This window comes from Sceloporus undulatus, chromosome 6 (genome assembly GCF_019175285.1).
Source record: "Sceloporus undulatus isolate JIND9_A2432 ecotype Alabama chromosome 6, SceUnd_v1.1, whole genome shotgun sequence".
Taxonomy (NCBI): domain Eukaryota; kingdom Metazoa; phylum Chordata; class Lepidosauria; order Squamata; family Phrynosomatidae; genus Sceloporus; species Sceloporus undulatus.
In genome coordinates, this window is record NC_056527.1 from 113,114,579 (window position 1) to 113,135,319 (window position 20,741).

The window sequence follows — 20,741 nt, forward strand, 5'->3', positions numbered from 1 at the left end:
CGGAAGTGACGTCCATCGCCGGCCCTCGGTTGGGTGGGCGGAAGAGACTTCCGGCTCCGGGAGAAGAGAGGGGCAAAGAAAGAAGGGGGAGGCGGAGGGCGCGCGAGGCGGCGGCCCCGGGGTCTCCCTCGCCTCTCCCGCCGCCATGGAGGTGAGGGACCCCCGGCCGGGCTGCTCCCTCCGCTGGAGGAGACCCACGGCTCTGGCTGGGTTTCACAGCCCTTCTGGGAACGGTCCATGAGGGCAGGCTCTAAGGGGGAGCCAAGCCTTTTGTCTTGGAAAGGGTCGGGGAGGAGGCTGGGGGCTGCGTGGACCCTGCCTTCGCCAGAGATGTGTGCCTGGCTCCTATATGCTTGTAAAGGCTGCTCCTTGGTTCACAAAAGCAGAAGAGGGGTCGGGTGCAGGGTGGACATTCCCTTCCTCTGTATGCTTGCAAAGGCTCTTCCTAGATTCAGGGAAGGGGAGGAGGTTGCCAAAGATGTGTGCCTCGCTCCTATATGCTTGTAAAGGCTGCTCTTGGACTTGGGTAAAGGCAGGTAAAGATGAGGCCTAAGATGTGTGTCTGGCTCTCATCCTCCTGGATTCAGGGAGGGCTGTAAGACAGGTCAAGATGGGGCTCTACCCTGAAGGCCAGGGGAGGAGGTCGGGCACTGTGTGGACTCTCCCCTTGTCAAGGATGTCTGCCTGGCTCTTACATGCTTGTAAAGATTCAGAAACGCAGAAGAGGGGTCGGGTGCTGGGTGGACATTCCCTTCCCCTATATGCTTGCAAAGGCTCTTCCCAGACTCAGGGAAGGGGAGGAGGCTGGGTGGTGTTGTGTATGGATGCTGCCATTGCCAAAGGTGCGTGTCTGGCTCTTACATGCTTCTGGAGGCTTCTTCTGAATTGGGACAAGGCTGTAAGGCAGCTAAAGATGAGGCTCTACCCAGAAAGTGAAGGGAGGAGGTTGGGTGCTGCATATGGACACTCCCCTTCCCAAAGATGCATGTCTGGCTCTTACGTAGTTATAAAAGCTGCTTTTGGATTTGGATAAAGGCAGCTAAAGATGAGGACTAAGATGCATTGAAGGAAGGCTGTAAGGCAGGTAAAGACAAGGCTTTACCTTCAGGAAGGGGAGGAGACTGGGTGCTGTGGCATCCTTTGCCAAAGATGCGTGTCTGGCTCTTACATGCTTGCAAAGACTCTTCCTGAATTGGGAGAAAGCTGTAAGGCAGGTAAAGATGAGGCCTAACATGCATATCTGGCTCTTATATGTTAGTAAAGACTCCTCTGGGAAGGCTGTAAGACAGGTAAAGATAGGGCCCTACCTTAAAGTTAAGGGTTGTGTAGACGCTCCCCTTGCCAAAGATGCGTGTCTGGCTCTTACATGCTTGTAAAGGCTGCTCTTGGATTCAGGTTAAGATTTGGTCCAAGATGCCTGCCACGCTCTTATCCTCCTGGGTTCAGGGAAGCCTGTGAGGCAGGTAAAGATGTGGCTCTACCTTGACGAAGGTGAGGAGGTTGGGTGCTGTGTGCATGCTCCCTTTGCCAAAGATGTGTGCCTGGCTCTTATATGCTTTTAAAGGCTGCTCTTGGATTTGGGTAAAGGCAGGTAAAGATGAGGCCTAAGATGTGTGTCTGGTTTATGTTCTTGGTTCAGGGAAACCTGTAAGGCAAGTAAAGATAAAGCCTAATATGTGTGTCAGGTTCTTATCCTTCTGGATTGAGAGAAGGCTTTAAGGCAGGTTAAGATGGGGCTCTACCCTGAGGAAGGGGAGGAAGTGGACGTTTCTTTTGCCAAAGATGCACATCTGGCTTTTATATGCTTGTAAAGGCTCCTCCTGAACTGGGAGAAGACTGTAAGGCAGGTAAACATGAGGCCTAACATGAATGTTTGTAAAGACTCCTCTTGGGTTCAGGGAAGGTTCTGAGGCAGGTAAACATGAGGACTAAAGTGTGTATCAGGTTCTTAATATGCTTGTAAAGATTCTTGGGTTCAGGGAAGGCTGTAAGGCAGGTAAAGATGAGGCTCTACCCTGAAGGTGGGGGAAGGAGTCTGGATGTGTGTGGATGCTGCTCTTGCCAAAGATGTGTGTCTGGCTCTTATATGCTTGTAAAGGCTGCTCTTGGATTCAGATAAAGGCAAGGCGTAAGATGCGTGTCTTGCACTTATCCTCCTGGGTGCAGGAAAGGCTGTAAGGCAGGTAAAGATGAGACTCTGTCCAAGGAAGGGGAGGCTGTTGGGTGCTGTGTGGATGCTCTCCTTACCAAAGATGCATGCCTGACTCTCAAATGCTTGTAAAGGCTCCTCCTGGATTCAGGGAAGGGTGTAAGGCAGGTAAGATGAGGCCTAAGATGCTCTTACATGCTTGTGAAGACACCTGCTGAATTTGTGGAAAACTGTAAGGCAGGTAGAGATGAAGCTCTATCCCAAGGAAGAGGCTGAGGCTGGGGCTGTGTGGACGTTTCCTTCAGCTAAGATGCATGTCTGGCTTTTATGTGAGTGTAGAGACTCCCCCTGAATTGGAGGAAGACAGTAAGGTAGGTAAAGGTGAAGCTGTACGCCAACACACAGGAAGAGGTTGGGTGCTGCGGACGTTTCTTTCACCTGTGCTGTGTAAGGTACTGCACTTAGGGCGGAAAAATGAAAAGCACAGATACAGGATGGGGGACACCTGGCTGAATGAAACTACATGTGAAAGGGATCTAGGAGTCCAAGTAGACCACAAGTTGAACATGAGTTAACAGTGTGATGCGGCAGCTAACAAGGCCAATGCAATTTTAGGCTGCATCAATAGAAGTAGAGTGTCTAGATCAAGGGAAATAATAGTGCCTCTCTAGTCTGCTTTGGTCAGGCCCCACCTGGAATATTGTGTCCAGTTCTGGGCACCGCAATTCAGAAAGGATGTTGAGAAACTGGAGCATGTCCAAAGGAGGGCTACTAAAATGGTGAAGGGTCTGGAAACCATGTCCTATGAGGAATGACTTAGGGAGCTGGGGGTGTTTAGCCTGGAGAAGAGAAGGTTAAGAGGTGATATGATAACCTTGTTTAAATATTTGAAGGGATGTCATATTGAGGAGGGAGCAAGCTTGTTTTCTGCTGCTCCAGAGACTAGAATGCGGAGCAATGGATGCAAGCTCCAGGAAAAGAGATTCCACCTCACCATTAGGAGGAACCTCCTGACAGTAAGGGCTGTTTGACAGTGGAACAGACTCTCTCTGAGTGTGGCGGAGTCTCCTTCCTTAGAGGTCTTCAAACAGCGGATGGATGGCAATCTGTCTGGGATGCTTTGATTTAGATTTCCTGCATGCCAGGGGGTTGGACTGGATGGCCCTTGTGGTCTCTTCCAACTCTATGATTCTATGACATTTCCTTTCCCTAAGATGTGTGTCTGGCTCTTATATGATTGTAAAGACTCCTCTTGAATTTGGAGAAGGGTGTCTGGCAGATAAAGATCATTCTCTGACCTGAGGAAGAGGAGGAAGTTGGGTGCTGTGTGGACATTTCCTTTCTCTCCATGCTTATAAAGACTCCTGGTTTCAGGAAAGGCTGTAAGGCAGGTAAAGATGAGGTCTAACACACATGTTTGGCTTTTATATGCTTGTAAAGACTCCTTCTGGGTTGGGGGAAGAGTGTGAAGGAGGTAAAAATGAGGCTCTATCCTGAGGAAGGGGAGGACGTTGGGTGCTGTGTGGACGTTTCCTTTGCCTATATGCTTGCAAAGACTCCTTCTGGATTCAGGGAGGGCTGAAAAGCAGGTACAGATGAGGCTTTCCCCCCAAGGAAGGGGAGGAGGTTGGGGCTGTGTGGACATTTCTTTCACCTAAGATCCATGTTTGACTTTTATATGCGTTTAAAGACACCTGAAGCGACTGCAAGATTGGATTGGAAAAAGGAAACTGACACAGTGGGCAAAAAGTTAAGAGCAGCAACGAGGCAGGTTTGTGCGAGGGAGTATGTAGCTCGAAAAGTCAGGATAGGTGGAGTCCTGTAGAGCAATGGCTCCCAAATTTTGGTCCTCCCGCTCCCAGAATTCCTTACAGGTGGCTAACATGGCTGGGACTTCTGGGAGCTAAAGTCTGAAACATCTGGACAACCCTAGTTGGGAACCACAGCTGTAGGTACTTTGGTGGAATGGAGATAACAAGGTTTTGGTTGAGTGAAATGTTGCAAAGATGTGATCCCTGATGTGTATGGGAAGTGAAATCTGGAGTGGTATAGATGTGAGAGTCTAGGTCTAGCATGAACATGCATTACAGTGGACCCTCCCCTTACATGGGGGATCTGTTCTGGATCTCCCTACGTAAGGGAAAATCCATGTATGTTCGCGTCTCATTGCAAACAATGGGGTGCATGCTCGCGGCTTGAGGCAGCACAGGCGTGTGCGCCATTACTTTTATCATCGCACAGCTTCTGCATGAGCTGGAAGCTGTATATAGTGCTCTCGCGTATGGTGTGGGCACACTGTATTTTGTAATATATTTACAAATATAGTCTGCTTTGTTGTTGTTACACCCCTTCGAGTCCATGTTGCGGCAAGACAATGGGTTGGCAAGATTTATTCAGAGGAGATTTGACATTGCCTTTGTGTAAGGCTGAGAGATTATGTATGATTCTAGAGACCAGACTTTAATTCCCTGCTTGGCCATGGAAACCCATGGGGTGACCTTGACTAAGTCACATAATTTGAGTCCAGAAAACCCTGTGATATGTTGCCTTAGTGTTGAAATGACTTCAAGACACAGAACAACAACAAAGGCTGAGAGAGCATGTCTTGCCTAATGTCACCCAGTGAGTTTCCTTAGCTGAATAGTGGTATTATCTCTGGCTTCTCAGAGTCCCAGTGCAGTACTGAAACTGCTACACTGCACTGTCCTTTCAAATGTATGAGAGAGTGAATAGCTGAGTGAGTGCCTTTTGGGGGTGGGGGAAAAAGGAGAACCAGAGTGGTGTAGTGCTTTGAGTGTTGGACATACTCTGGAGATCAGGATTTAGTGCCCCACTCTACCATGAAAATCCACTTGGTGACTGTGGGCAGGTCACACTCACACCCTCAGAAGATGGTAATTGGAACCCCCCTCTGAAAAAACTCGCCAAGGGAACCCTGTGATAGGGTCACCATAAGTCAGAATTGACTTGGAGGCCCACAACAGCAATGAGGAGATTGGAGCCACAGTAATATGGTGGTTTGAGTGTTAGACTGTGACTCTGGAGACCAGGGTTCAAATCCCAGCTTGGCCATGTAAATCCACTGGGTGATGTTGAGCAAGTCATGCTCTTAGTTTCAGAGGATGGCAATGCAAACCACCTCTGAAGAAACTTGCCAAGAAAACTCCATGATCAGGTCACCTTAGCATCCCCTTATATCGGAAAAGACTTGAAGTCACACTACAACAAAGAGGAGATAAAATTAATAAACCTTGAATTCTTTCACTCCTTGACTTTAGAGAAAGCTGTGTACCAGCTGTCCCCTGATACTTCGTTGCACTCAGCACTACTTATCTTACCCTTATTGTGTATTCCATATAGGCTGAATTACTAGTGTTGTGTGGTGATTTGAGTGTTGGACTAGGTTACTGGGAGGCCCGTGTTCAAATCCCTGCTCAAGCATGGAAACCTGGGTGACCTTGGGCAAGTTATATTCTCAGCTTCAGAGGGAGGCAAAGACAAAAACTCCTCTGAACACATTCTCCCAGGAAAACCTTGTGAAGGCCTCTTTAGGGTTGTCATAACTCAGGAACAACTTGAAGGCGCACAACCACCACCACTGTGTGGATGGAGTGATGTCTTTGTTCATCCACAAGGACAGGGTAGCTTGAGAGAGCCCTTATGCAGGGTATGCCCTGCAGTATCTTTCTGGGTGGAGATCGAAATGGTGTCTGGCTTGCATTTATTGGAAGGTAGCTTGGTGTTCAGTGGTGACCTATTTTTGAAAGCTGAACCTGGCCAGTTCTACTTGATACACAAGGGCCATTGTGTGTTCAGCTCGTGAAGTGGCTAGAGTAGGTTCAAAAACTGTTTTGTCTTTGACAGTGAGTGTGTATGTAATTTTTTGAAGACAACTGCATAGGCGTCCCAGAATACATTATTATCTTTCAACTTATACTTGGTTAAGCCCCTCTTACAGGAAAGGTTTGGGCATCTACTTGTTTGGTTGCTAGACAACTGAAATGTGCTTTCTCCCATTCTGCATTGCAGAGCCAATGTGGTACAGTAGTTAAGACTGTTGGATTGTGAACTGGAGGTCTAGGTTCAAATCACTGCTGAGCCAGGAAACACACTGAGTGACTTTGGGTCCATCACTCTATTTCTTTCAGCTTGACCTGCTTCAGAAGGTTGTTGTATGGATAAAGTGGGGAAGAAGAGAGCCATATGTATCACTAATCTCATTGGAGGAAAGGCGGGATCCAGTGAATAAGACTTTGATTGTAAAATACAAGAATCTTTTTCTTCTCAGTCTCCTCACATCCATTTGCCCTCTTCTTACATTGAGAACAGGAGGCATTCAGTATATCAAATATGGTCTACTGCAGCCTCTAACAACCTAGGGCCTTTCAGATATTTTGGACTGCAGCTCCCATCAGCCATAGCCTTTATGGCAGGTGGTCAAGAATGTCGAGAATTGTTTCTGACACATCTAGTGAGCATCAGGCTGGTGAAAGCTGACCTGTTGCATGGTGCAACACAGTTTTGATGCAGCTGCCCCTTGTCTTCTCCAAGCTGACATACTTTTCATCCATGGGCTGATGTTCATCAGCCTTCCATGGATGGCACTAAAATTGAGGTATGCTGCCAAGAACCAGTGAGGTCCATATGCCTGTCTGGGCGAAATGTCAAGTTTCTCATGGAAGCCATTGTTGAGCTAAGAAATGATGATGGAATATGCAGTGTCTGATTTAGAGTAGTGGCTGGACAGATCAGTGGTGAGCTGTTCAATTTCTGGCTTCCTCATATCAGTGCAGTCCCTGGCCTCCAATCCAGCTGTGGGAATTGTGCCATCCAAAAACTCTAAACAGCTGCTTGGTCTGCAGTCATTTCTGGGTGATCTGTGTGCTGCGGAAAGCTTTGTTAGCAGATTCTTGCTCCTCAAAGAGCTGCTTAAAGGAATCACAACAATTTGGCTTTATTTATTTGGTTTTTTGGTTGGCAGTCTTTTTGTTGGACCCCTGGGGTCAGATATTTAACCCATATGTTACGAATGTGCCTTATAATCAGACTGTTGGGCCTTCTATCCTAGTATTTTCAGTTCTGGCAGCAAAGCTTCTCTAAATTTTGGAACAGACTTCTTTCCTTACTCTAGCTGGAGATCCCTGGTATTCTCCAATGCAATTAGTAACCAGGCCCAGTTCATAGTTTTCAAGATCAGACAAGGTTACATGCATTCATGGTGGTGTGGTGTAATGCAGATATATCTCTACTGAAGAACAGACAAATTGTCTCTATTGGAGAAAGTGGAAACTGCTCTAGAATTGATGCCCTCTACTTATTGCCTTTCAGAAATTTCAGACACATTCACCCTTTTCAGTTCAGATGACATCACACAGAGTTCTCATGCAGCTGGTGTAATTGGTCAATAGTTGATCTTTCTGGGCCAGAGAGACAGGAGCCACTAACTATTGACAGTCTTGATTTTTGAATGTTTGTTGAGAAACACACAGTCTCCCTTATCTGAAACGCTTACAACCAGAAGTGTTTTGGAATTAGGATTTTTTTGGATTAGCAGTATTTGCTTATATGTTCATGAGGTGTCTTGGAGAGGGGACCCAAATCTAAACAAAAAATTATTTATGTTTCATATACACCTTATACACATAGCCTGAAGGTATTTTTTTAACAATAGTTTTAATAATTTTATGCATGAAACAGGGCCCAAACAGACAGGCCAAAATAAAGCTGCTTCAGGTCACTTTGGAGGTATGCTATTTAAATGATGCATGCATCCTAAGAGGCTGGAAGCTGTGCTAAAACCATGCTCCAGTCCTAAGGACTGGAGTGCAGCTTTGCTGCAGCTTCTGGCCTCTTAAGATGTGTGTGTCATTTAAACAACATACCGCCAAAGTGACCTGAAGCAGCTTCATTTTGGCCTGTCTGTTCAGGCCCAAAGTTTGTGTACACTCAACCATCAAAAGGCAAAAGTGTCACATAGGAGGCTGATCCCATGAAAAAGTTTTGGTTTTTGGAATTCTGGATAAGGGAGACTCACCCTGTAGTTTTATTTTAAGTGGGTCAGTGTGGTATAGTGCAGACTTCCCCCACAGTGGTGCCTTCCACATGAATTGGACTATAACTCTCATCAGCTCCCAAATACCATGGTGATGTGGCTTGTAATCTGACACAGCTGGAGGGTATCAGGTTGTGGGAAGATGGATCACAGTATCAAAGCAGGCCCGGGTAGACTTGGGTTCATATTCCCAGCTTTGGCCACAAAGGGTAGTAGATACCCCAACTCAATTTGTCTGTCTGAGCCTAGCATACCTCATAACGCTTTTGTGATAATAAGAGATGGGGACAGAGGAATTCTGCATTCTGGTCTGAGTCTCTTAGAGAAAGAGCAAAGTAAAAGTGGAATAAAATCCAGTCACACATGCTTTGGGAGTGATCATAAGGGCCTACATCACATATTTGTAGGATCTTACTTTACTGTGGATTTGTCTAGATGTATCTGGTATATTTTAACAACATACTTGTGGTGTTGGTGGTGAATTAGGAAATATAAATTAGCTGCTAATGTTCTCTTTTCTCTCTTTAAGTTCCCAGGAGGAAATGAGAATTACCTGGCGATCACTGGAGCAACCCATCCCTTCTTGTCAGGAGCTGAGGTGAGATGAATAAAGGGTTGCTTCCTGGCACTGCAGAAGAGATTGTGGCAGGATACAAAGCATCTGTGCCAAATGACAGGAGTGAACGGAGAGTCTGCCATCCATAGCTCAGTGGTAGAGCACATGGTTCATCCTGAGTTTTGTCCTTGAGTCCACAGTTTGAAAGGATCGGGTAGAGAGTTGTGTGTAGAGGCCTTTCAGTGAGGCTAGGTTAAGACATTCTGAAGCATTAAGACAGGAGTAGGCAATGGCATGTGACCCAGAGGCTAATTTCCCCCCAGGCACCCCATGGGTTGCACCTCTCGACTACAATCCAAATACCTCTGTCTTCCTTTCTAGTGCTTCTCAAAAGGGTGAGAGAGAGTGACGTTGCACCCTTTTGAGAGGGGGCTGCAGAGGAATATGGTAATATTGGCGAGTAGTATGTTCTGTGGTGGAATGGGGCTGTTTTTTCTGTCATGTTTTCACAGGTTTGGAGGCTTACTGTCTTATTTGGGCGCAAATGTTGCCTAAAAATCACACCATTTATTTTAAAAAATTGGGGGGGGGGGGCTTGAGAGGCCACAAAATTGAGGTCTATGAACCAGATGTACACCTAATGACAAGCTGAAGGGGTCTTTTAGCACTAGTCCTCAAATTTCTAACAGAGAGGTTCAACTTAGCGTCACCATCAGTTGGAAACAGTTTGAAGGCAGACAACACACACACAATCTGAAGAGCTAAAACAGGGATAAGAATTATGTTACCTGTGTGAGGTTTTGGATGGCTTGTGGGCGCCCAGACATAATCCAGTTATGGTTATTTTGGGAGTTTAAAAATGAGGGATTCCAGCCAGAATAAACAATATCAAGTTAGGTGAGCAACACTTAACCAGGTTTAGGGCCCCATCTGAGGTTTCTATGCCTACATTAAACTTTCTCTTCTTCTTTCCCATTCAGACTTTCCACACACCAAGCTTGGGGGATGAAGAGTTTGAGATCCCACCCATTGCGCTGGACGCTGACCCCTCCCTGGCTGTTGCTGATGTTGTTGGCCATTTTGATGACCTAAGTGACCCTGTGACTGCTCCGGATGCCAGCTTCTCAGCCCAGTATGGTGTGCAGGCACTTGACATACCTGTGAGCATTACCCACAGCCTCATGGAGCAAGGTGGAGGGCTGCTGAGCAGCGGGTTGGCTATGGTGAGTCTGGGGGTATTTGTTTCTATGGAAGATGGCATGAACACAAGGTATGGTAATGGAGTAAATCATGAGTAGCCAGATTATATGACTAATTGGCAGTAAGGTATATTCCTCTCCAAATTTGGTTTGGGAGTAACTGTGTGTTGGCTTAACACTTTAGCCCAGCTTTCCCCAACCTGGTGCCCTTCAAATATTTTGATTACAACACCCATAATTCCCAGCCATAAACTCTTCTGGCTGCTGCCAACTGGAGATGTAGTCCAAAACAGGTGGAAGGCACCAGCATGTGGAAGACTATTGTAGGCTAAGGCACTAGTTTCAATCTTAGCTGTCTTTCCTGACCCACTCCCATGCCAAGGTTTGTTTTATGAGAATAGAAAAAATTCCAGAAACACCCATGCTGTTCTACTTATGCACGACTGAGCAACTTTGGTGGGCCTGGGACCAATGTTCTACCCCAGAGACACCTTTGAGGACCACATAGATGGCAAAAAATGCCCCAAATACTCAGAAATGGTCAGATGTCTGCTTCAGGTTTGAAAAATTGGTGGGGTTTTTTAAATGTTAAACAATGCAGGGGGCCCTGTTAGAGAGCTCTGGTGCCACAACAAGCTACAGTTTCCAGAATTCCATAGCATTGAGTGATGGCAGTTAAAGTGGTGTCAAACTGGATTATTTCTGCAGTGCAGATGCAGCCATGCTGAGTTGTTTTGTAAAAGATAAGTGGGTGGATCTGTGCATACCTCCCTTCATATGATGATCTCCATGACCTGAATTGTGTCTCCTTCTCCATCCTTCTCCACCCCGTTCTTTTTCAGGACTTAGATCATCCCATGGAGACTCAGTACAGTGCTAACCCACCTGTCACCATTGATGTGTCTATGACAGACATCAGCTCCAGCCTCATGGGACATGGGCAGCTGACCACCATTGACCAGTCAGAGCTCAGCTCTCAGCTGGGACTCAGCCTAGGGGGTGGTTCCATCCTGCCTCCTGCAGCCCAGTCACCTGAGGAGAGGCTCTCTCCTACTCCCTCACCCACAAATTCCATGCCTGAGGAGGAACCAGAAGAGATCAGACGGGTAAGTCTCAACAAGCTGAGGCTTCTACCTTTTGCACAAAGCTAGTGGGCTACGGATGCTGTGCGTTGTTTTTCCCAGAAGTCCCATCTTCAGGGAACCATTCCTGACCTTGTTTATCTCTGTCCTGTAGCAAGTGTCTGTCGCTAAGCCAACTGTCACAGCATCAGTAATGCCCATGCCAGTCACGGTGCCCACTGTAATGCTGGAAGCAGTGAAGAAGCAGAAACCAGCCAAGAAACAGAAAAAGAAGAAAGACCCGAATGAGCCCCAGAAACCCGTCTCAGCCTATGCTCTGTTCTTCCGTGACACACAGGCAGCCATCAAGGGGCAGAACCCCAAGGCCACCTTCGGAGAAGTGTCCAAGATCGTGGCCTCCATGTGGGACAGCTTGGGGGAGGAGCAGAAGCAAGTATGTACCTGAGGGGTGGGGTGGGACAGGAATGTTGAGATCAAGTTGGGAAGGGAGGGGGAGGGGGAGTACTGAAGAACTGATAGAGACCATATTATTATTATCTTCTGAAGTTCAAGGATGAAGCCTTTGGGAGATCTTGACCATACAAAGCAGGCTTTTTTTTAGCATAGATGGGAAACCCCAGGTGTTGTTGGAATGTAGCTCCCATCCACACTAGCCAATATGGCCAAGTATGTGGGATAATGGATATTGAAGTCTAGAAATATCTGGAAGGCTACTCCTGATTCATAGGGCCAGTTTCTTGGTCCCTCAGCTCCAGTATGATCTCTTGTGGAATTGCAGTTGTTTTAAGGTCTCAGGAGAGGGGATTTCCCCCCAGCTGTTCCTAATCTGGATCCTTAGAAATGATAATTTGGGGGCTAACAGGCCGGCTTGAAGCTCCAGCATGGGGGTGTGGTATTTTGACACCATATTAGCATTATGCCAGTGTCATGCCGCACACACAACTACAAGGCTGGGGACGTTACGATGCTCGGTTGGCGCGGCATTTAGACACACTGTGCCAAAGGAGAGCCAAAAAGCTGCTGCAAGTATGCTTTTTGCCAGCACTAAAAGGAGTGGCATTTTGCTGTTCTTTTTAGCATGGGAAAAACACCGGAACAAGGCCGCAGTATGTGGTTGCCATGGCCCCAGTCTAGTGAGGAAAGGGGCGGCGGGACACCACTCCAAAGGGGCAGTCCGTTTTGCCCCTTGGTGAACTAAACATGGCTGTTGTGCTGTTCTTGTGCTACATGAGGAAAGGAAACGGGGACTCAAATTGGGTTATTTCTCTGTTCTCTCTTGTCTGTTGGGCCAAGGTTTCCCCGCTTAACACTGGAAAAAACAATAACTCTGCTTTCAAGGAACTCTCATATCTTGATGATAAGACCAATGGCCTAATTTCGAGTAGTTTCTGTTGCCTTGTTAAATCTGCATAGCATAAGAAATATTGTACCACTATTTTATACTTTATATCAGGAATGGGTAATGTTAGTGTGCCCAGAAGCATATTTTTTTGCCCTTCAGTCCCTTAAAGGGTTGCATGGACTGCTGCAAAAAAGGGGAGGGGGCAGAATTCAGAACTAGCTGGAAGTCTTCTAGGTTTTGTAAAGCTTATGCACTTGTGTGGTGGAACAGTGGAAGCCCACAGCAGAGGCACTTTGCCCCTTATGACTATTCAGTCATACAGGAGAAAGGGCCTCTCCTAAAATGGCTCTTGGGGTGAAAAAGCCTCCTCACAAATGAATTGAGATTCTTTTGAGTTAATTCCCATTGTCTTAATCAGAGTTGATCAGTCAGCTCATTTTTGCAGCTTATATATTTGTGGTAGACATTTGGCAGTGTTCAAGTGCTTTGGAATACATCTTCCATTATTCATTGTTATAATCAAAAGTATCTGGAGGATGTCAGTAGGTTACTGCTGTTGTATCAAATACTTCAGATTACATGTACATTTGTTTTATAACTTCAACAAATCACTGAGGGAAGCCAAAGATCTGTGGAGGATGTTCAGGCAGTAAATCGCTGATCTTTCAAAGAGGAGTATGACATTCTCTGCAACAGCCTCCCTTTCCCCTTGCAGGTGTACAAGCGGAAAACAGAGGCAGCAAAAAAAGAATATTTGAAAGCATTGGCAGCCTATCGTGACAACCAAGAGTGCCAGGTAAGAGAAATTTGCCTTAGTACTCCTGATCCCTGTGCCCACCTGGGAGAGCTTGTATGATGCCTTACTGAGCCCTACTACTTAGCTTTCCTTGAAGGAAATGCTATAGGGAGCTGGCTTGTTACCACACTTAGTCCTTGTTCTATCTAGCCCAGAACTATATCTGCTGTCAAGCAGCTGTTACCTGCATGTTTATGTGCTCCTTGATCCTTGTAGCTTAGGCATGGAGAACTTTTGATCTGCTAAATGTTTTGACCTAAAATGCCTATCTGACCCATATGTAGTGTCCAATGGAAAGGGATTGTCGGAGTTGTAAGCTGTAGATTCCTCACTCCTGTTTTAACTAGAGATGCTCAGGATTGAAAATGAGGCCTTCAGTAGGTGAAGCATATGATCTGAATTAAGTCCCTTTTGGATAGTTCAGTTCATGGCCTTTGCAATGAGAAATGATGGCTGTATGACTAGCAACCATTTTCTAATGGCCTGCAGATCGAGCAGGACACACATAGTTACCTTTCTTTCATAAGTTCTCATGCCTTTCCCTGCCTCACTTGAAAGGAGAATAGATGTTCCTCCTTGCTCTTCTCTTCCAGCCAGGATTGCAAAGGATTCTGTGGTTCTCTAAACAGCCATTGGACAAAGTGGGGGGACACAGGATTCATCCACCACTCTCACACAAAAACAATTAAAATCTAACAAGCTATTTTTCCATGACGTCCCCCTCACTTTCCATTTTACATGAACTTTCCTATGGGCCAACTGCAATTTTTTTGTTCAGCCTAAAACTGAAAGTTGAACTTATCTCTGGTGGTGCCTTCTATGTTTTCAGGGTGGTGGAAGATGGTTTTAAGTAAATCCACAGCTCCTCAAGGCCCTTCCAATTTACCTTTTTCAGGTGTTCTGCCTCCCAATCAGAGGCTTGAGGTTTCATGGGCCAGGAGCAGGGGGGAAAAGGCATTGGGAACTGCACTTTGCCAACCCCTGCTTCAGCCTTTTGGAAGCTTTTTTCCCTTCCCCAGGTCCTGGAATGCCCTTGCCAGAGTGGCTATTGGCCCTAAGAGGAGGGTAATTCTAAGAGGTGGGAAGGCCAAAAAATGATGTTTTCTAGCCTCTCCTTTTTCCTGTAGAAACACTGAAGTTTTCTGACATAGATTCCTGAGTTTTTCTGAGTTCAGAACAGAAGGTGTCCTGTAATACACTGCTTCATAAACTATCTGATTATTAAGGGGACCAGCAAGGTTTTCTTCCAGAATCTGATAAGGACAAACACAATATTTGTGTTCATTGAGAGAACTGTTTCTTTCCTGCAGACTCACAGTGGGCCAGCAGCCAACAGCTCACAGTATTGGTCCACAGTGATACCACTTTGCATAGTACTTGTTGTATGTAGCTGCCCCGGATTTTTTTGGCGGGGGGATTCTCTTACATTTTTGACTTAGTTTATCCGCTTTCTCTCCTTAGACGGTTGTCGAAACAGTGGAACCGGACCCAATCTCCTCACCACCAGAGCAAGTGGCCCCAGTCGTGGAAGCCACTCCTTCGCCAGCCCCGATGCCGCCCACCCCGCCGGCACTTGAGAGCCCCCCACCTCCTCCAACGATTGTCCCTGCCCAACCCACTGTGGTGGTGACCTCCAGCGCGGGGCCCCAGGCAACCGGCCAGACCAGCATTACCAAGATCATCATCCCCAAGCAGATGCTGCCCTCCTCATTGGCAGTGTCGTCGCAAGGGGGTGTGGTGACAGTCATCCCCGCCACCATGGTGACCTCGCGAGGCATCCAGCTGGGGCAGCTGCAGGCTGGGACAGGCACCACCCAGATTGTCACTCGTTCGGTATTGGCAGCAGCTGCAGCAGCTGCAACATCCATGCATCTCCCGCGCCTCCAGCCCCCACCCCTCCAGCAGATGCCTCAGCAGCCCCCGGCCCAGCCAGTCACCATCCTCCAGCAGCCCCCTCCCCTACAGGCCATGCAACAGCACCCTCTCCAGCAAAAGGTGCGCCTCAACCTTCAGCAGCCCCCGCCCCCCTTGCAAATTAAGATCCTGCCCCCACCTGCCCTGCAGATCCAGCCCATTGCCCTCCGGACGGAAGAAAGCAGCCCCGAAAGGCCCAGCACTGAGCTTCAAACGTCTCCTGAGTCTGTGGATGTGGTACCAGAGGTGAGGAGCACTGGGGAATAAGGAGCATCTGCTGGATATCTGGCTTTCACCAACCTTTATTATATCAGTGATAAGGGTAGTAGGCAGTTGAAGGAGGGGAAACATTATTTCTAGCAAAGCTGATTTCTCTGTTTAAGAGCTATATTCTAGAGAAGGAGTGGAAATAATTGGTTGCTATTAATGGGCCTTCAGGTCAGCTCCAATTTATGACAACTCTTAAGGGTTTTCTTGCTGAGATTTATTCTGTGAATGTTTACCTTTGCCTTCTTATGAGGCTGAGAGAGTGGGTTGCTCAAGGTTAGCCAGTGAGTTTCTCTGGCTGAGCAGGGGTTTGATTTCTTGTCTCCCAGAGTCCTAACACACTACACTATATTGGATCTAGGAATAATTCATCTGAGAGTAAATCCCATTGATTCCAGTAGAATTTATTTTCATGTAAATAGGCCATGTAAACCTATTGGATGGACAAAACACTCAGCTTTGGAGGAAGGCAATGGCAAACTCCCTCTGAACAAATCTTACTAAGAAAACACTGTGTTCACCTTACTGTCTAACTAAAGGATTGTATGTACAGCACTGTAAATTTACAGCGCTATATAAATAAAGGTTAATAAGTTGGAACCAACTTGAAGGCATACAACAGCAAAATAGAAGTGTAGCTGCCATCATAGAGGGATTTAAAGAAACAAGGATAAATGACTGAAAAGAGGATACATTGTTTGCAGTGCCTATAGATTGCTTGTTGGCCCTTGGGAAGCCAAAAATATTTGGTATCTGCATGGGAAATTACTCGGCCCTCAGATAATGTTGGGCTGCTATATCCAGCATCCCACACCATTGGATTTGCTAGTGAGGGCTGCTGGAACTTGCTCTCTAAGAAAATGACATAATTCCCCTTAGGTTGTCTTCAGGCTAAGCATTAGGAAGATGTTCCTGATGGTATAGACTGTGTTCTGTGGACGGGTGGAAATTTTTATATGGTGCATGGCTGTCAGGGAAGCTTTAGCTCATATTGCTACATGCTGTCCAGGTCAACTCCCAGCTTATGACAACCCTCTTCTGAGGTTTGAATCTCACTTAGGATTGATTCTTGCAGTACCAGCAACCCAAGGCTGATTGAGGGATTTAGTGAGGTCATCCAAGCTCCTAAACTATTTGCCCCACTCTTGCAAGGGAGGGTATAGTGCAAAGCAAGTTTCTCTGGAAGACACATCTACATCTCTCAGGACAACCTGCACCAATATGGCTGAACTACAAATCCCAGAGTCCCCCAGCCAGAAAAGTTGGAGTTGTTGTCCATTCTACCAATATGGATGAAGACTGTTATCAACAAGGTTGCATGTAAATCTGCAAGTTCTACCTGTTTCAGGGGATGGTGACCTGAAAGGGGAAGAGGAAAAGCAAAATGTGACTTTGCTCATTTGTAGGGAATGTATCTTTGGCCCAGGTGCAAACCAAGATAAAACTGATGAAGGACATTTCTTTCCCTCCCAGGTGGAGTCCCCAACACAAATGCACGTGGAGTTGGTGTCCGAATCACCGATGGCCATGTCACCTCGGCCTCGCTGTATCCGGGCAGGCTGTGACAACCCGCCTGTGGCCAACAGTGACTGGGACAACGAGTACTGCAGCAATGAGTGTGTGGTGAAACACTGCAGGTGTGTGTGTGAGAAACCTGCAGGTCTGTGTGCTCTGTGCTGCTTCCACCCAGCACCAGCCTAAAGAAAGATGGAGTGGAGAGCAGAGGCAGCAGTGATGCAAGAAAAGCTGCTGTGAAAGCCAGTATAAGCTGATCTGAGGAAATCTTGATGCTCGTGTGGGTTGTGCCTTTCCCACGTTATAGAAGCCAAAGAAATTTTTTAATTATTCTTGCTTTATCTCTTATCTTGCAGTCGTGCCCAAACAGTTCTCAGACATTTTCATGAAATACCATCACAGAGACAGCTTATAGAGAATGCTTCACCACTGTCAGGGCTGGGGAAACTCTGGCTCTCTATATATTGTTGTATAGCAATTCCCATTATGCCTGATCAGAGTACAGGTGCATTGGGAAGGCAACAGGGACTGCCCTCTTTTACAGATTGGGACAAGCTCTTAGAGCTGGTGAAGGATCAGGACAATAAGGATTGGGTGTAATTCTAAAATATTTAAACCAGTCTAATTTTTGGTCATTTTTTGCCCCTAAACCATTATGAAAGCCCTCAGTGAAAATGCACAAAAATATCCTCATCCCCTCCAAGTGCTCCAGAACTCCATTCTGTCCCCAAATACTGTTGCATTCCTGTGCAGTCCCTCTCAAAATGGCAGCAAGAAATGGTGTGACAATACTTCCTGCTGCCATTTTGAGAGGGACTGCAGAGGAAAATTGGAGGGGGGAAATTTGGGCTTGCTGTATGTGATGGGAAGGAATTCAATCAGGACTTCGGGAGAATGCCCATTCCTGGTGAATTACATACAAATCAAGGACAGCCATACATATACTGGGATACATAAACTGCTTTAAAGCCACTGTCTGGGATAAGACAACAACTCACCAGGCAGTAGGGTCATGGAAAGATTTGTCTCTAGTTCCAGAATACTCAACCTCTTTTCCAGTGATCACACTGCAGATGTGGCTTAGTGTTCACATGTGAACATCCAGACCACATTAGTGGGTAAAGAGTAATACCCAAGTCATAAATCCCATCTCATAGCAACATTCTGGTTGCAATAGGCATAAAACGTTAATGGGGAGAGTGGGAATTGTCTGACACACCTGATGATGTTGACCTTCCACTCTGAGTAGCCAGTGATGCACTGCAGTTCAACATCTGGAAGCTACACAACTCTTGCGTATGGTTTACTATTGTGTATAGTGAAGCTTGTAGCTCTCCAGTAGTGCCAAGCAGTTCTCTCTGGGCATTGCTGCTAGACATAAATGGAGGCTTTTGAAAAACAGTATGGGAGTATGATGGTCAGGAGAATATTTTGAATTGCAGAAAGATCTAAGTATTAAAAATGAAAGACTTTACAGTAACAAGTTCTAGCTTCAAACAGTGGAAGGTTACCAGGTGGGAAAAGAGAAGACAAGGTAGAAAGGGAAACGGTTGGTCGGACATCTTTCAACTTGTAGCTTTACCCATACAAATCCCATCACGCCTAGCTGCCCTGTGTGCAGTGGACAGAAGTGAGAAGAATTGCATTACAGAACCTCTGGAGGGCGTTTAAGGACATCTTCTGGCAGAGGGGTGGAAACAGTGGCCATCCTGCTGTTTGATTCAGGCCCTAGCTCCCCCCCCCCCCCAAATATGCATCTACACTAGAAATAATACAGTTTGACACCACTGCCATGGCATCATCTGACAGCATCCTGGGATTTGTAGTTTTGTGAGGCCCCAGTTCTCTAGTAGAGTTAAAGACTGTAAAAATACAAATCCCAGGATGGAGCTACACCACTTAAAGTGGTGTTAAACTGGATTATTTCTACAGTATATGTGCACCCTTTGAGGTTCTGGAAGTTGCAGTCCAACATCTTACACATTTTCCTCTAGTGAGGAGTATAGCTGGATGAAACCAATGCTGCTAAAAATAGGATATGCTGCAACATTTTGCTGCAGGCTTGAATGGTGTTTTGGCATGGTAAGATACTTATGGAAGTGCTTTTCCTCCACACCAAAGCCCACATTTCAGTAATGAAGTTCTACATGCCAGGTAGGAGAGTGTGTTTCTGCACAAACATGAATTGCACAAAGAAGCTACACGTGAGTTCTATTTTATCTCTCACTCGCCTCCTGTTTTCTGTCTTTCTCTCACATGCAGGGATGTGTTCCTAGCTTGGCTGGCCTCCCGCAATTCCAACAACAATGTTGTCTTTGTGAAATAACCCTCAGCCTTTGGGGCAGGGAGGAAGCTACTGATTTTACGTCCCAGTGCACACTTTCCCCAAGGACAACCAAAAACAGATACAAGAATCGCCATGCAACTTTGGGGCTGGAGGGGGACACGGCAGGATTGTACATCATTTGGAGACCCTCTGCAGGAGAAGACATCCTTTTGGGGTGGGAGGGGATGGCTTGGGTGCTCCAGACTTCTCCCCTTATTTTTTTTTTTCTATATACTATCCCTTGATGTTTCTCTTAATGGAGCCAATTAAAGCTGGACAAGGGATATTGGAGGTGGCTTGCCGTGTACTTCTTGGGGAAAAAGAAGTAACCCTTCAACTTTGGGGTATTGAATTTTTCTTATTTGGAAGTATGGAAAGAACCCAATTCCTAGGAGGATGAATAAAGGCCATCAAGGTGAAGGATCCTGAGATCTACATTCTCCAAAGCAGTATAGGGATGAATAACATGGAATTGCACCAAGAGAAGGCTTCTTTTGATGTTAAGGATGGGAAGCATGTGGCCTGACGCTATCGGGGTGAAGTTCCCAGCGTTCTCCATCATATAAGAGATGCTGAGAATTGCACCACCTGGAAGGTTGCATGATTTCTATCTCGATATAGTCCATAGAGAAGAGGCTGTAAATTCCTCAGTAACCCTATTCTTCCCAGCAGTTAAACCATAAGTGTCTCTCTGGTCATTGTGACTGATGAGGCCTATTACAGAAACTGGAATTACAGAAGGGGAGGGCTGATATTCCAAGTACCAAAATGGTGCTAAAGCTTATTTGGGCTCTGCAGGAGTACGATAACAATAAGCCATGGAGAGTGGGCAACTGTGCCCTCCCCCCAATGATTATTGAACAGTTCCCACCACCTCAACTGCTTAGGGCTGGTGAGTTGTAGGCCAACATTCACGGAAGGCCATAACTACTTGTTCCCTGGCTGTTCTGGGCCCAGATGTTGGACTACAAGTCCCAGCATGCTTTGGAAACCAGAAAATGCACTAGGACTACAGCCCCTCCTTTGCAAGAGGCATAGATCTCATCCATGATCACAATTCTTGCCTATATGGCCACATATAGTAACTAGCACTAGCCTTCACTATTTGCTGTGTTGGCAAAAGCTGATGGAATCAGTCCTGCATGTAGGGGATACTACCCTCATTGTCCCCAACAAGGCCGTCGTGACGAATCCCTCTCAGTTGGCAGACATTATGTTGGGGAAGACTGATCTACACCCTTGTCTTGTTCCTAGTTCCTTACGGTGTGCAAATATACATAGAAAGGAAAGATGCTTTCATCCAGGGCTCCTGCTATGTATATGTTTCAGTCCCAAAGGAAGAATGAGGAACTGTTAGGAATGAAGTACAATAACATCCAAATTGCACAAAACAGTGACACCCTTATAAGACCGACTAAAATGCACAAAATACATGATGCAAGCTTCCAAAGCTCCACTGGCTTCTTTATCAGGCACAGGTGTTAATCATACATGAGGATATATAGTCACAGGCATTTTCTCAAGATATTGGTGTTTTGTTCTT

The 20,741-nt window shown here is 46.3% G+C and overlaps 1 protein-coding gene across 1 annotated transcript; it reads left to right on the top strand.

Moving 5' to 3' along the window:
• The first annotated feature begins 1 nt into the window (after position 1).
• On the top strand, positions 2-19,482 carry TOX4 (TOX high mobility group box family member 4). The gene is made up of 9 exons (XM_042472958.1): positions 2-151; positions 8,731-8,799; positions 9,738-9,980; positions 10,799-11,062; positions 11,193-11,471; positions 13,096-13,176; positions 14,638-15,336; positions 16,831-16,994; positions 19,135-19,482. Exons 1-9 carry the CDS (start codon positions 146-148, stop codon positions 19,196-19,198), a joined length of 1,869 nt encoding a protein of 622 aa, XP_042328892.1. The 5' UTR covers positions 2-145; the 3' UTR covers positions 19,199-19,482.
• Positions 19,483-20,741: the final 1,259 nt, after the last annotated feature.